General features: G+C 40.2%; 1 protein-coding gene across 4 annotated transcripts in view; it reads right to left on the minus strand.

Annotated features, from left to right (window-relative positions):
* Positions 1-16,796, minus strand: part of PDE4DIP (phosphodiesterase 4D interacting protein) — a 239,510-nt gene that overhangs the window by 98,511 nt on the left and 124,203 nt on the right. For 3 of the 4 annotated variants that reach the window (XM_010832825.1, XM_010832823.1, XM_010832822.1), the window contains 4 exons: positions 14,594-14,670; positions 12,000-12,123; positions 11,639-11,814; positions 6,447-6,564 (listed from right to left, as the gene is read on the minus strand). In XM_010832825.1, the coding sequence (XP_010831127.1) occupies positions 6,447-6,564; positions 11,639-11,814; positions 12,000-12,123; positions 14,594-14,670 (495 nt within the window). Of the gene's footprint in view, positions 1-6,446; positions 6,565-11,634; positions 11,815-11,999; positions 12,124-14,593; positions 14,671-16,796 lie in introns of those variants that run through there. The other variant, XM_010832824.1, reaches the window with a different exon arrangement.

The raw sequence follows: 16,796 nt of genomic DNA on the forward strand, positions 1-16,796 counted from the left end.
CACAGAGTCGGACACGACTGAAGCGACTTGGCGGCAGCAGCAGCAGCAGCAGGGAGGAGGTGGAGGAAGTGAATCACTCCTCAGAACTCAAGCTCCTTTGTTCCCTAACATCTGTAAGGGGTTTTGGCGATGGCTTTGCTGGAGATGAAAAAATTCTTCAGTCTCTGTGGAGCAGGCCCGGAGCTTAGAAGTTTAACCTGTGCCTTTCACATAGTGGAGGTGTGGCTCCTGTGGTGACAGGAGGCATGGCAGATTACAGTTTGAGTATAATACAGTAGAACTAAGATGCTGTTATTGTTAGCAAACAAGGATAACACCTGCATCCAGGGCTTCAGTTCAGTTCAGTTCAGTCGCTCAGTCATGTCTGACTGTAATCCCATGAACTGCAGCACGCCAGGCCTCCCTGTCCATCAGCAACTCCTGGAGTTTACCCAAACTCATGCCCATTGGGTCGGTGATGCCATCCAACCATCTCATCCTCTGTTGTCCCCTTCTCCTCCCGCCTTCAATCTTTCCAGCATCAGGGCTTGGGGTGTCACAAATAAGGAGTTGTCACACTTCACTATATAGGCAAAGTGCTCTATAACTGGTTTTATAATATTCTTTACTTTTATCTAATCCACAGAATGGGCTAGGTTGAAGCAGTTAATAGATGCACTGAACCATGATTTGCTATCCCAAGTGCATGCATGTCCAACTTTGTGTGACTCTATGGACTGTAGCCTGCCAGGCTCCTCTGTCCATGGAATTCTCTAGGCAAAAATACTGGAGTGGATTGCTGTTTCCTCCTCCAGGGAATCTTTCCAATCCAGGGACTGAACCAGCATCTCTTTTGACTCCTGCCTTGGCAGGCAGATTCTTTACCACTGAGGCACCTGGGAAATGACATCAGTGATCTGCTCAGTCAATCCTGCATCTCAACAACCACCAGGATTGTCTTTCTATAATGCCACTTCAAAGGCTTTTATTTCCTTTGCTTTTTTTTTTTTTTTTTTAATTTTTAGTTCTTCATTACCTAGAACAGCAGTCCCCAACCTTTCTGACACCTGGGGATAACTTCATGGAAGACAATTTTTCCATGGACTAGGGGTGGGGGGATGGTTTCATGATGATTCAACCTCATTACATTTATTGCACACTTTATTTCTAATCTAATTCTGCCACTGATCTGGTAGGAGGTATCATTCTGCAGCCCAGAGATTGGGAAGCCCGCACCTAGAACATGAAGTCCTTTGCTTGACATTTATGGGACTTTCCGGCTATATATTCCATCATTCTTCAACACTTTTCATATATTTGGTAATACCAATGACTCCCAATTCCTTGAGTGTGTTCCATACCATTGTACATATTGTTCCCGTGCCTAGAATGCCTTTCTCTTACTGTCTATCTAGGGACTCAGTCTTTAAGGCCCCAGCTTCAGGCTGACTTCCAAGTGAGGCTTTCTCTGACTTCCAAAGATAGAGATAATCCCTTTCCTCTCTGGGTCCCCTTAGTACTATGAGTATATTTCTTATATTTCTCTCCATTTGTTATGCTGCATTTTAATACTTTGTTTATATGCCAATCACTTATTGGATTTTAAACCCTTTGAAGGCCAGGATGCCCAGACCAGTGGTTCTTATCAAGAAGCCATATCCTAGAATGCACTGAAAATTTGTGGGGCATTTCTTGTTTCAATGATGAGTGGGGCTAGAGGTACAACATAACTGGCAATAGGCAGGACAGAGCCTTGTCCCCAAATCTGAATGACTTTCAAATGTTCCACTGGGCACTAATGGAAATAATCAAATTGTTTATATAATCATCTGAATCTAGGACTTAGTTCCGTTGTATACAGGAACCCAATATTAATATACTCTGAATCTTCTATGAATTAAACTGATATGTAAATTAAAGGAGGATTATGTTAGTTCTTTTGGAGAAGGAAACGGCAACCCACTCCAGTGTTCTTGCCTGGAGAATCCCAGGGACGGGGGAGCCTGGTGGGCTGCCATCTATGGGGTCGCACAGAGTTGGCCCCGACTGAAGTGACTTAGCAGCACCAGCAGCATGTTAGTTCTTTATTGGAAATTTTACCAAGAGCTTTTCACCTTGACATTGCCACTTGCTGTTTTTGAATTGCCAATGTAATATACCTGCATTAGACTGTATTTGAAGCTGTGACTCCACATACAAGCATCTGCTTATTTCTTTATATCCTTTAATAGATCTGTGCCTTAAAATTTACATATTAATATGACCACTGGTTTATTATAAATTAATCTCTTTTTATGTTTCATGTAGTTCAGTATCTAATTTACTGGGTTGCTATGAGACTTAAATTGAGTTAATATATGAGGTATTTAGAGGAGTAGCACCTGGCACACAGAAAATGCTACCATATATGCTGATGTTATTACTATAGAAAAGTTGTTGAATATTCATTGATAAATATTTTAAATTATACTTGGAATAGGTATTAAGAAATCCTGTGACTACTTTTAGGTCTCAATATTATAATAATCTGAATCATTAGAATATAACTACATGATCCCAAGATGTTATAGAAAGTGCTTCAATATTTTTTTGTGTGTCTAGGAGACTAAAATGAGATTATGATTCTCTTTGTGACCAATTTACCCTGAAGGATTCACACTCTGCTGTGGTCTTCCTGGGGAGCAATAACACAAACTGGTAACTCTGAGTTTGGTCTTTGCCTATGAACCAGTTTTACTATGTGCAAGGGTAACAGGTCCAAAGGGATAACTGTGACCGTTTATCTCACAAATATGCTATATTTAATAATTTTATATTTGTCTTTAGTCAGACAAAGATAGGTGCAATGTGAGTCAAGTCTGCAATATCCGACTCGATGACTATGTCTTTTTTAGCTGCTACTCATTTTAAGAATAGCCTTACTCTCGTCCAGGTTGTTGACATGCGTAATGATAACAGTAGTTACCATGTTTTGAGCATTGTGGCGTGCTGCGATTCACGGGGTCGCAGAGTCGGACACGACTGAGCGACTGAACAACTGAACTGAACTGAGGCACTATAAACATATTATTTCTAATCCTTACAAAGACCTGTAATCATTACAGAGAAGGAAACTGTACTTGGAAGGGCTATGTAACTTATTCAGGGCCATTCATCTAAAAAGTGTTTATGTTGGAATCAAATGCCAAAACCTGAGCTCATTCTTTCATACCACTCTGTTTCCCTAATTAAAACTCAAGAGACTTCATATTAGAATTGGTTCTTGAAGGACCAAGATTATTTCTCTAAAAAGGACTTGACTGTATCCTTTCATTATGACAATCTAAACCACTTGAGCATGGCTAAATAGTCCCAAATATAGTCCCAAATTTCAAATTTCTTTCTGTTTAGGCCATAGAATGTAAGACAGAAACACTGTGACCAAAACATTGTTTTCTTTTGGAACCTGGACACACACTGAGAGAAGTTTTCAGAGGATTATCTGAATGCTCACTATAAAGCTGACTCTCTGGCCAGTCTTCTTTGGGCTGTTTAGAGATGATGATTGGGCTTCCCAGGTGGTTCAGTGGTAAAGAACCCATCCGCCTGCTAATGCAGGAGACTAGGGTTCAACTTCTGGGTCGGGAAGACCCCTTGGAGAAGGAAATGATAATATAAAATAATTCTATGTATACTGAGCAGCACTTGGTGCCAATTTATTTTTTCCTTCATAAGGCACAGACCCAAAGGGAGTAACTAGAAAGTGAACTATGGGAGGCTTTCTCTCCTCCACATTTGAGAGGACCTACTGTCAGAGGCCCTCTATGGCAGAGCTTTCCATCTTGGGTGTTCTGGACAACACCTAAAAAAGTGGCCCACCCCTGTGCTGAGATGTCATGCCATCAGGTCTCAGGTGGTGGGTAGGTCAGAAGGTAGACACAGGTAATCACCTCTAACCATGACCAGCCTCAGTCACTTACTTCAGAGTAACAGAGACCCTCAATCAACTGGTCCCAGCAACATTAAAGAAGCATATCAAGTTAGTACAATTTATGTGACTTGATGTATTTCTTTTCTCTGCTCACCCAATGTTATTATCCTCTAGACACTGTACTTAACTTATTCTAAGCATTCCTTTAGGATAGATTGGTAAATAATTTAGTCTCTTTGAAATTATAATTTTTCTGTTCAAGTCTGTTTTAAAAACTGATACCAACTCAATTCCCCTTATTAGCATTCAAATATTGAACTACATATACTCATTTCAGTGCTTATGTAAATATGTGTACATAAATATATCACATCAATGTGTCTGTAAATATAAAACTAGAACAATGAGAGTGATTTTATTACAGAATTTACATGAGTATTTTTCTTTGAAAGTGCTTATCTTGGGGACTACACACTTTCCCCAGTGATGCTGAACTCAGAATGTCAAAATTATAAGGATCCTTTGGAGATTATTCGTGCTAATTTTTCCCATTTTACACATATGGAGGCTGAGAAGTGATGTATCCATAGAAGTGACTATCCATAGTTAATAAAGAAAGAATCGGGACAGAAATACAATTCTTCTAATTTCCAACCAAGTTATTTCAAATTTTAAAGTGTTGTGGGTATGGAACAGTCTTATGGACTCTGTGGGAGAGGGAGAGGGTGGGAAGATTTGGGAGAATGGCATTGAAACATGTAAAATATCATGTATGAAACGAGATGCCAGTCCAGGTTCAATGCACGATACTGGATGCTTGGGGCTAGTGCACTGGGATGACCCAGAGGGATGGTATGGGGAGGGAGGAGGGAGGAGGGTTCAGGATGGGGAGCACATGTATACCTGTGATGGATTCATTTTGATATTTGGCAAAACTAATACAATTATGTAAAGTTTAAAAATAAAATAAAATTTAAAAAAAATGTTGTGGGATCTTCCATATATTTCAATATATATGCTGCAAAAAGCCTATGAACTTTAATTTTTACTCATATCTATGAAATTACATGTATGCACATCATTTTCTGAGTTTGTTAACCAGAGCTTTCCAACCAAAATGGATTTAGAGTCCAAGGGGTTGATAGTGCAGTCAAGATAGTGATTTCTTCTGCCCTCATTGTGGTCTAAACACCCAGGCTGGCCACTTTCAAGTGAGAGGTTCCATCCATTTCTGCCACCCCTTATAAATATTATCATTTGCTACTATTTAAAACTATAATTAATGAATAAATTTATTGCAGGGTCTCAAGTTTAAAAACTGTATTTCTTTTATACTGGTCATAGCTATTGAAAACATTTTTTTGCTTATTTGAATTTTCAGATTTTATTTTACGTAATTGCTATTTATGACTTGAGTAATAAAAAAGAACAGTTGATAAGGAGAAAAATGAGAAAAAGTCACTTAAGCAACTTGATTATGTTGTAAATCATTTCATTTTCTACATGTTTATTATTATTAGCTATTTTTTGTCATGATATGGGAAAGGTGGAAAACACTGCTTTATACGCATTGTTAGCCCTACTCTTTTTAACCTGATTCCAACCTTTGTATATGTGACCAATAAATTAAATTGCACATTTTGCTTCATCATTGATCTAAGATTTGTAAGAATACCTAGTAATTATTTATGTTGCTTGAGCAGAGATGGATCCTAGGGTTCCTTCATAAAGTATATTTTTAGTAAATTAAAAGTTGAATGAAGAAGAGGAGCTCCTTCTGAGGTAACCTCCAAGAACCACCATACAGATTAATGCAATTACTTTCACAGCGGTGAGGGTTCTTTGCTCAATATTAAAACCACGCTGTATTCTGTATTGCTATACATCACTCAGTGTGGCAGGCAGAATCCTGAGACGGCCCCTGTGATCATCACCTCCTTGTATCCACACCTTTGTATAATCCCCACTCCTTGAATGTGGGGAGACCTGTAACTTGCTTCTAACCAACAGAAAATGGCAAAGGTGAGGGATATCGCTACATAGTTATGCAATATTATATGGCAAAAGTGCAGGGGTGTGGCAGATGTAATTAAGATCCCTACTTAGTTGACTTTAAGTTAACCGAAAGGGACAGTACACTGATGGCTTGACTTAATCAGGTGAACCCCTTAAAAGAGTGTCGAGAAGTAAGAGACTGTCTCTCTCCACTGCTGCTGTGAAGAAACTAGCTGCCATAACTTCTACAGTCACACAACCATATTCTTCCAACAACTTGAGGGAGCTTAGAAGTGGATCCTTCCCTAAGTGAGCCTCTGGCTGAGAAAGCAGCCCAGCCGACACCTTGATTTCAGACTTGTGAGACCCTGAGCAGAAAAGTCAGCTAAGTCATGCCTGGACTCTTGACCCACCGAAACTCTGGAGTAATAAATACATGTTGTTTTGAACCACTGAGTGCAGTAATTGCTTACACAGCAATAAACACTAACACATTTATATGTAAAGCTGGGCTCCCAAAAGCATGAAGCAGGTGCCTCAGGAAGTACAGCCCAAACCTCACCTGCACTTCCATGTCAGCTGGCTCCTCCAACAGACATAGCAGTTGTTGTTTCTCTTGAGACAGCTGCTCTACAAGTTTCTCCTGTGCAGCCAGGCTTTGACTCAGTTCTTCAATTTTTCTGGAGCAAAGGAAAAGTAAGAACAACAATTATGGTCATGATACATTACTAACTTTATTTTTCAGCCCACTCCAAAGATAGCATGGTCTGGTACAGTAAGTTTTTACCTTTTTAAAATCATTGAACTCTTTGATACTTTTCTTCAGTAAGCCATGCATTCTCTGCCCCAGCCCCCCAACATACACACAAATGAGTTTTTTGCTTACATTGTCATAATGTAAGTAAGGTTCATAGACCTCCTGAAGCCAATTCATGGATCTATAGACCATAAGTATAAAACTCTTAGAAGTTGTGGGTCTTTTTATTTGTTATTGTTGTTGCAGTTAAAAAACAATTATCAAGTAACCATTATGCATATGGGCTTCCCAGGTAGCAAGGTGGTAAAGAATCCACCTGCCAATGCAGGAGACAAGAGATGTGGGTTCGATCCCTGGGTAAGGAAGATCCCCTGGAGGAGGAAACGGCAACCCACTCCAGTATTCTTGCCTGAAGAATCCCTGAAGAGGAGCCTGGTGGGCTACAGTCGATGGGGTCGAAAAAGAGTCAGACATGACTAGGCACACATATACACATTATGTATATAATTCAATGCATCCCCAATGTACTGGTGATATAAAGTTGGAAAACACACAATCTCTACAGAAAGTTAAACTTTTTTTGGTGTGTGTGCCAAGAGTCTTGGGAATAGGGAGTCACAGATATATCAACAGATAGACTACACAGTAAGTGCTACCCTACCAGAGGTATGAACCAAATAGTACAGTGAGTATTGTCATGCAGCTACAGGAAGAAAGATAAAGAAGTCATTCATTGACTTGGAGGAGCCTGAGGGAAGCTCAGGAGAAGAGATTTTGAAGACTGGATTGTTTTATAGGCTCAGAGGAAGAAGTTTAAATAAAGGAATGAAGGTATGAAGATACAAGATATATGGGGAAGAGTTACTGGCAGGGAAAAGGCTGGTGGGAAGAGACAATGGCTAGAGAAGAGGCTGGAAATTCAGACCAGAATTCAGTTGTCAAAGACTGCATGCTGTGCTGATGTATATAAACCCAGGTTCAAATCAACAGTTTTGTGCAAGGCGTATCTTGCTGTTTCTCTGTGTGTAAGTCTGAGTACTAGAGATACCTGTCCTTGGAAAACATGCTGGTAATAGATGTAAAATTTCCGATTGTGATTATTATTCCTGTGTGTGTGGCTTCCCAGGTGGCTCAGTGGTAAAGAATCTGCCTGCCAATGCAGGACATGCAGGAGATGCAGGTGTGATCCCTGGGTCAGGAAGATCCTCTGGAAAAGGGAATGGCAACCCACCCCAGTATTCTTGCCTGGAGAATCCCATGGACAGAGGAGCCTGGCGGGCTACAGTCTCAGGGGTCACAACTGAGCACGCATGCAACACAGCATATGTTAAGACAGTGACAGCACCTTGGCAGGAAAATGGTATGGCCAAAAGGTTACGGGCACCAGAAAGTCAAGTAGGAATCTCATAGACAAATTATAAATTAATTTAAGGTATGAGCATCAGCTTAGACTTGGGGATGAGAAAGGACTTTTAAAATTTAAAAATGTATATGAATGCAAGTTGCAATGATAGTTATGATGACGAATGTGGACTTCCTATTAACTTCCCCATGGTATCTGTGCTAGAACATCTCTACTTTTCTCAAGCCTCAGACCTCACTATTCCCTTTGACCCTCAGTCTCTACAGATGATCTACTTTCCTACTTTACAAAGCTATTCAAGGCCATGTGACATGAACTCCCTCAATTTGTTAGGTACGTCTGTCTTTTTTTTTTCCTTTTGGTTTGACAAGTGTTCACTGGAATACAGAGATGGGACAGAGTCTCAGGTAATCTAGCAGAGAAGATCTGAAGGAAAATACGACAATGCACAGAAGACTGTGCACTGATGGCTGTGTATACAAAACAAGGACTTCCCAGGCGGCGCAGTGCTGAAGAATCCACTTGCCAATGCAGGAGACACAGGAGATGCAGGTTTGACCCCCGGGTCAGGAAGATCCCCTGGAGTAGGAAATAACAACCCACTCCAGTATTCTTGCCTGGAAAATTCCATGGACAGAGCAGCCTGGAGGGTTACTGTCTATGGAGTCACAAAGAGTAGGACATGAATTAGTGACTGAGCATGTACGCATACAAAACAAGAATATAAATACTTAATTCTGTCACAAAAGCCTTCACAGAAGTAAGCATTGATGCCTTCAAGAGTTTTGAAGAATGAACAAGAGTTCACCAGGAGGGGAAAACACAGATGTTTCCCCACAAAGGAAGAGTATGAACGAAATTCTGGGTACCTGACATAGCACTGTATGCTTCTGGAGGTGGTGTGCCTTCAGGGTCTGGATTCCAGCAAAGCCTGAAGCCATGTTACATAACTCTCTAAATGACAATTTCTTCCTTTATAAAATATAATAATCCCTATCTTATGGGATTGTTAACTTTATGAGAGAATTAAACTTTATGGGAGAATTAAACAAGAATATAAAGGACTCAGCTCAGTTATACAGTAAGAGCCCAGCAAACCTTAGTCATCATTATTATTACTAGTCTGCTGCTGCTAAGTCGCTTCAGTCATGTCTGACTCTGTGCGACCCCATAGATGGCAGCTCACCAGGCTCCCCCGTCCCTGGGATTCTCCAGGCAAGAACACTGGAGTGGGTTGCCATTTCCTTCTCCAATGCATGAAAGTGAAAAGTGAAAGTGAAGTCATTCAGTCGTGTCCGACTCTTAGTGACCCCATGGACTGCAGCCCACCAGGCCCTCCGTCCATGGGATTTTCCAGGCAAGAGTACTGGAGTGGGGTGCCATTGCCTACTAGTCTAGAATCAGTGAAATGTGAAGGAGTCATGGTAGGGGATGAGTCTGGGGGAAATCAGGGGTCAGAACATAACAGGCTTTGATGGCCACACTAAGAACAGATCTTACTTCTTAAAGATGTTGGGAACTTTCCAAACGGCTCTGCAATAATATGATCAGATTTGTGTCTCAAAAAGATCACACTGGTCATCGGTCACTGTGTGTACACTGTGTGTTTTTCACCTATCCAGTTAAAAACCACTTACGGCTTTTTATGCCACCATAGTATCATGCATTGAGAAGGCTAAATATTTGTCAATTTCATTTCAAAACTGCTCTGAATTGTTAGATTGGGATGAAATGGAGAAGGGCAGGACCAGAAGAGAACATTTAAGAAGTTGCTCCAATAACCAAGACACAGCCCTGCCCTCAACAATTGCCCACTTACATTTATGAGAAAATTCAAGTTCCTTTTAAATACAAAGCCAGCACAGTCAGATGCCCTTTTCCAAATACAGCTTACCTCTCACTGGTCTTTCCCAGACCCTCCACTCTGGTCCTGTAGAACTAATTCTTTGTCCTGAAATATGCCTGTCCCTGAGTCTCCCCTCAGTGGTGTTTCCTCCTGCACAGGACCTTTCCCCTCCCTAACCACTTCCTACATTGTTTCTTTCAACTCCTATTCACTCTTCAAAATCCACCTCAGATTTCACCTCCTCCAGGAAACTTTTTCTTTCATTTTTTTTTTTTTTTAATGTATCCTGGAAATGTTCTAGGGTTCCATCTGTTTTATTTTTAATTTAATTTAATTTTTTAACTTTACAATATTGTATTGGTTTTGCCATATATCAACATGAATCCACCACAGGTATACACATGTTCCCCATCCTGAACCCTCCTCCCTCCTCCCTCCCCATACCATCCCTCTGGGTCGTTCCAGTGCACCAGCCCCAAGCATCCAGTATCATGCATCGAACCTGGACTGGCGACTCGTTTCATATATGATATTATACATGTTTCAATGCCATTCTCCCAAATCATCCCACCCTCTCCCTCTCTCACAGAGACCAAAAAACTGTTCTATACATCAGTGTCTCTTTTGCTGTCTCGTATACAGGGTTATTGTTACCATCTTTCTAAATTCCATATATATGTGTTAGTATACAGTATTGGTGTTTTTCTTTCTGGCTTACTTCACTCTGTATAATAGGCTCCAGTTTCATCCACCTCATTAGAACTGATTCAAATGTATTCTTTTTAATGGCTGAGTAATACTCCATTGTGTATATGTACCACAGCTTTCTTATCCATTCATCTGCTGATGGGCATCTAGGTTGCTTCCATGTCCTGGCTATTATAAACAGTGCTGCGATGAACACTGGGGTACACGTGTCTCTTTCAATTCTGGTTTCCTCAGTGTGTATGCCCAGCAGTGGGATTGCTGGGTCATAAGGCAGTTGTAGTTCCAGTTTTTTAAGGAATCTCCACACTGTTCTCCATAGTGGCTGTACTAGTTTGCATTCCCACCAACAGTATAAGAGGGTTCCCTTTTCTCCACACCCTCTCCAGCATTTATTGCTTGTAGACTTTTGTATCGCAGCCATTCTGACTGGCATGAAATGGTACCTCATAGTGGTTTTGATTTGCATTTCTCTGATAATGAGTGATGTTGAGCATCTTTTCATGTGTTTGTTAGCCATCTGTATGTCTTCTTTGGAGAAATGTCTATTTAGTTCTTTGGCCCATTTTTTTATTGGGTCATTTATTTTTCTGCAATTGAGCTGTAGGAGTTGCTTGTATTCCAGTGGCACCCTGCTCTTGAGTAGATGACAATCCTATACACCCCAGAGTATCCCATGTTACTCCTACCAGAGAACTTATTAATAATGTATAACATGTGTCTTGATGACAGGAAATGGGTCTTTCATCTCTGTAACCTGAGTGCTTAGTCCTTTGTCTGGCATACAGCAGGTGCTCAATCCATGTGAATAAGTGATCATGTCTCTTGTTCACTATCATTTGACCATTGTTCTACTTACACCTACTTAAATCTCCTGATTGCCAGCAAGTCAGTTCTGTTAATGGATACCATTAAAGACTCAACCCTAAAGAGAGATTCTTTACTTAGGGGAGCCATAAAGTCTTGGAAATGGTGAAGGCCCACCGTAAGTCCTTAAAAGGCAACAGTGTAGCTGCCATATACTCTCACAGGCTTGAAAACAGACAAAAGACAAGTAGCAAATACAGTACCAAAGGTACCTACTTGTCCCTCTGGGCCAGGGCCTCAGTGTACTGGTCAGATTTGACCCGGTCTCCTGGTACATCTTCCCTCTCCTTGGTGACTCCCTTCAGTTTCTCTGAGAGCTCCAGGTTACACTCTTTCTCTGCTTCCACCAGAGCCGCCATCCGTGCGGCTTCATTTTTTGCTAGTCTGGACTCCTGCAAGGAGGCACAAAAAAGAATGAAAACCAAGCAGCTGCAGAGCCCCCACCTAGGTTAGGAGCCCTGAAACACAGGGACACTTAAGGACCTTAGGAAGGAAAGTAGAGAGGGAAAAGGTGAAGGCCAGGAGGCAGAGCAGTCAGGAAAGAGGTAAAAGGGGACCCGTAGCTGGGGATACTCACCTCTTGCAGAAGCTGGATCTTATTCTCCAGGAGCTCGTAAACATGCTCCGTCTCCTGCTGTCTCTCCTCAAACTGGCGCCGGAGCTCAGCTTCATTATGGCTGTTGATATTCTCTGCATCAGCGCTAAAACCACAGAACATCAGCCAGTCACAGCCAGCTATATAACTTAGCAAGTGGACCCACTCAGGCTGTTTCAGTAATTCTGAATCACACTGGTGAGAAGAAATTATTTGTGGAACAGCAATTATTCGTGGAACTGCTCATTCCAACTTTTCAGATAATCTTTTAGGAACTCTAATTTGTATTGCTTGTCAATCAGAATATAATACTTGACACCCAAGAAGCTTCACTACTGCTACAGCTTTAAGAGGAAAAGCTTTCAGTTGAAAGGCAGGCAGTCATCAAATGGCTTAGAACTCAGCATCCATGTTCACTGCCACCTGTCCCTGGACTTTTCCATTTGGACTGCTTTCCCAGAGTCCTTTGCTCATTCCTTGATTTCTCGCTATTTGAATTTAGAGTGTTCCTTCCATTTAGGTTGCTGGAACAGAATATCCATTTGGACAGCCATAGAAAGGCTCTTGTCCTTTCTAGCCAGTAACCTGTAGACTGTCCTGAATCTGGGCTACCTACCCAGAGTTCTATCCAGTTTCCCCATGGTCCCATGCAGAAAGTGGACATTTAATCTATGGAAGATCAGGGTTCTGGGCCAGCTTTGCTTCTCTGATGTCCTCAGGAATGAATGTCCAGGCACTAGCACGAAGCGGGTAAGGTGTCACCAGCTTATTTATAGCTGACAACAGCTGCCCTTAGATGTCTGAGGATTAGTGAAGGCAGTATCAGGTGCTGAATGATCTTAATTCCAGTTTGATTTTATTCCTGTCTTAAGCCATTTGTTGAGAACCACTGACCATCTTCTTGTTTTCAGGGTAGAGAGAACAATACTGAACCTTCACAGGCTCATGATAAATCAAAGGTGCTCTGTCCAAGCCCAGGAGTATTTTAATATTAGGCCCAAGAGGTTGTGTCCATGGCGACTAAATGGAGCTTCCTTAAAGATTATAGAATTCCTTGGTCGAAGTGGACACTACTCAGCACTGTCCTGGAAACTATATTTATCTTGAGTTCATGTCATTATACAGCCTTTTGGGAATAGAAGGGTCTTTGTTGTACAAGTGATACCAGTCAAGAGAATAACCTAAGAACCCCCCTAAATAGGCAGACCTCAGGAATAATCAACTTTTACTTTGACTCCATATTCCTTGATAAATGTAATAGACAACAGCAAAGTACAATATCGTAAGATTGAAGTTACACATTTTCTGAGTAACTCAGTTAGCCAGGAATGCCTGATTTAATAGGCTACAGCTGTTGTGAAGGCAGAAGTGCCTTGAACTTGATGCCAGACGTTGTGGGTTCTGCCACTCATCTGCAAAGACTTTAACACTCTGTACCTTAGCTTTCTCATTTCTAAAAATAGGATAGTGCCACCTAATAAAAGGCTGAAATGATAATTAAAAATACACTATACAAATCTCAAAATTTATAACTCAATTGGGATTTCACATTTTCCTAAAATCTATAAGCTCATTTAATGCCTTAGTAAGTAATTGAGTAATATCAGCATACTGTGTACAGCTGAGTCTAGTTTGAGTATTCTAATATTACTGGACTATCACTCTATTAATTAAGTATCAAGAAATACTGTAGAGATAGAAGGAATGCCAGATCAGATTGAATATATACTGATTCTAGGACATAATCTGAAAATTTTTAGTAAAAATTTCAGTAACATTTGTCATTTAAAACTAAGGGGTTTTTAATTATAAAAGTAACCATGCTAATAATATTGGTATATAAAAATAATCAAGTCTTCTCCCTATCACAAATTCCAGTCTCACTCTCTTGAAGACAGCAATGTTAAAGTGTTTGGTATGTAACCCTGCAGTTTTTTTCTATGCATACTCAACCAAGCACATGTACACATAGGGTGTTTTTCTTTACCCAAAGGGGCTTATATTCTAAGTATCACTCAGCACTTCACCCCTTACTTAGTGTATCAGGGACTTCCCACCTTGAAATGTTTTCAACCATTGTCCTATTGATGGATAGTTGTTCTCATTTTTTTTTGCCATTACAAAAAAATGATGTGGTTAATATCCTTATTTATTTATCCTTTTATGCTCATACTTTTATTTATAATGAATAGATTCCTTTTAGGAATTATTTGATCAAATAAAGTATTAATTTTTTACTTTCATAAGTAGTACTACATTCCAAAAATGTTACCACAATTTGCATTCTCACCAGCAGTATATGACAGTACCCATTTCCCCCGAATTCTGTGTCAACCCTGGATGCTCTTTGTAGATTACTGACTAGGTAGTTTATAGGCTTAGGTTTGATGACATTACAATCTACTTCAATGTCACTCAGACTTGCAGAGAGCCCGGAAAAGAAGGCCCCTTGTTTCAACTCCTGAATTGGATACAGCACTCAAATGCCAGAATTAAGGTTAAAGAATTTGGTTACAGCTAAATGAGCCAGACTCTGGAAAGAACCAAGAGTTCAACTAGTTCAGACTGCAACTCACCATGTTTTATCCGGATGCTGTCTCTTGTCCTGGAGTTCTCGTTTCAGGCTCTCTACTTCAACCTTCAACTCGATGTTCTGAAAAGCAAACAGGCATTAATTATCATTAACTGCCACAGACACCTGGTTAGACAGAGAAAGACAAATATTATACGATAGCACTTATATGTGGAGAAGGAAATGGCAACCCACTCCAGTATCCTTGCGTGGAGAATCCCATGGACAAGAGCCTGGTGGGCTCCAGTCCGTGGGGTCGCAAAGAGTCGGACACAACTTGAGCGACTAACACACACATATGTGGAGTATAAAATATGACACAAATGAACTTATTTACAAAACAGAAACAGACTCACAGACAGAAAACAAACTTATGATTACCAAAGTGGAGGTGGGAAGTAGGGATTAGAGTAAGGGATTAACAAATACATACCACTATACACACACATATCTGAATCACTTTGCTATACGTCTGAAACTAACACAATATTGTAAATAACTAAGTAATTTTTTAGATTTGCTATTATTACTTACAAAAACAATAGTTTTCCCTTCCTGACTGGGATAGCTGAAGTTCTCAGCCATAATCACATATTAAATTAATAATATGCCATACAAAGGAAAGAAAATAATGACACCAAAGGTGGAATATCCTGGGCACCTGCACACAAACAGATATTCAATCTAAACATTCTTCGTCTAAGTAAGTAGAAAAGAGGAATGAAAAGGAGGGGAAAAAAAATAAATACAGTTACTTCTCTAGGTTTTATCATTTTATCTATCCAAGCAAACAGACAATAAAGTTTATGAGCCTCATACAGAACTGCTAAAACAGTCTCGTCTTACAAGATTAGATTGTAAATCTTTTATTCTGGTGGATAACAATCAATTATTCTGGTGGATCAAGGTAATTTCATGGTAATTTCAAAATCTAACACATGGAAGTGTAAGTACATTCCAATTTACAACATTAAATTTTAACCCTCTGTAACCATTCTCTTCAGAAAAATTCCTGCATAGTTAATCACATTTCTCCATTCTCCATTAGTAAATATTCAAATGTAAACTGTTAAATTCTATATACAGCTGAAGAGAATCTGAATTTAACTGTATTTGCTTATCTTATCACCAAATTTTGTCAGCTTTTTGTCAAGATACCTATGCAAATGTATGTACTCAAGAAAGAGTGGCTGGGGAGGAGAGACTCCCTCTCTTTCTACATGTCCCCAGAGGAGTATGGGGCTTCCCTTGTGGTTCCGCTGGTAAAGAATCTGCCTATAATGCTGGAGACCTGGGTTCAATCCCTGGGTCAGAAAGATCCCCTGGAGAAGGGAAAGGAAACCCACTCCGGTATTCTGGCCTGGAGAATTAGTATCTAGAACTAGAGTACTGGGCTAACAGTGTTTACAGATTAACTGTGTTTAGTTAGATTTTCTCTTTGTTGGTAGCTTGTTTTGTTTCAGGAAACATCACTTGACTGGAATCTTAACACCAATCCATATTAAACACAAAATTCTCCTGAACTGATTTCCATTATTGGTGCTTACTACAAAGTTCAATATACAATTAAGTTAAAAAAAAAAAGAGAGAGAGAGAGAGAGTAACCAATTACCTGACTCCTTTCCAAGAATTTTTTTTAAAAAAGATTATCGTTTTATTTGACATACCATACCTTTTTTCCCCCTCCCCTTCCAGTTCTATTGAGATATATTTGACATACACCACTGTATAAGTTTAAAGGGTAGAGCATAATGACTTACATACATAATGAAATGAGCTTAGTAAACATTCATCATCCCATGAAAAGTGAAAAAGTGAAATGAAGTCGCTCAGTTGTGTCAAGCTCTTTGCAACCCCATGGACTGTAGCCTACCAGGCTCCTCCGCCCATGGGATTCTCCAGGCAAGAATACTGGAGCGGGTTGCCATTTCCTTCTCCAGGGGATCTTCCCGATCCAGGGATCGAACCCGGGTCTCCCACATTGCAGGCAGATGCTTTAACCTCTGAGCCACCAGGGAAGCCCATATAGATATAAAATTAAAGAACAGAAATTTTTTTCCAAGTCTTCAATTTTAACTCTATAAATTGATCCACTACTCATATAATCTACAATGTGGCTATTCCTTTTAAAAATAGAGGTTTAAAAAATTCTTCTCCAGTAGAAGCTGTGACACAGTGAATCCCTAAAAAACAAACAAACCACCTTT

The sequence above is a fragment of the Bison bison genome, unplaced genomic scaffold (assembly GCF_000754665.1).
Source record: "Bison bison bison isolate TAMUID 2011002044 unplaced genomic scaffold, Bison_UMD1.0 scf7180017862278, whole genome shotgun sequence".
NCBI lineage: Eukaryota > Metazoa > Chordata > Mammalia > Artiodactyla > Bovidae > Bison > Bison bison.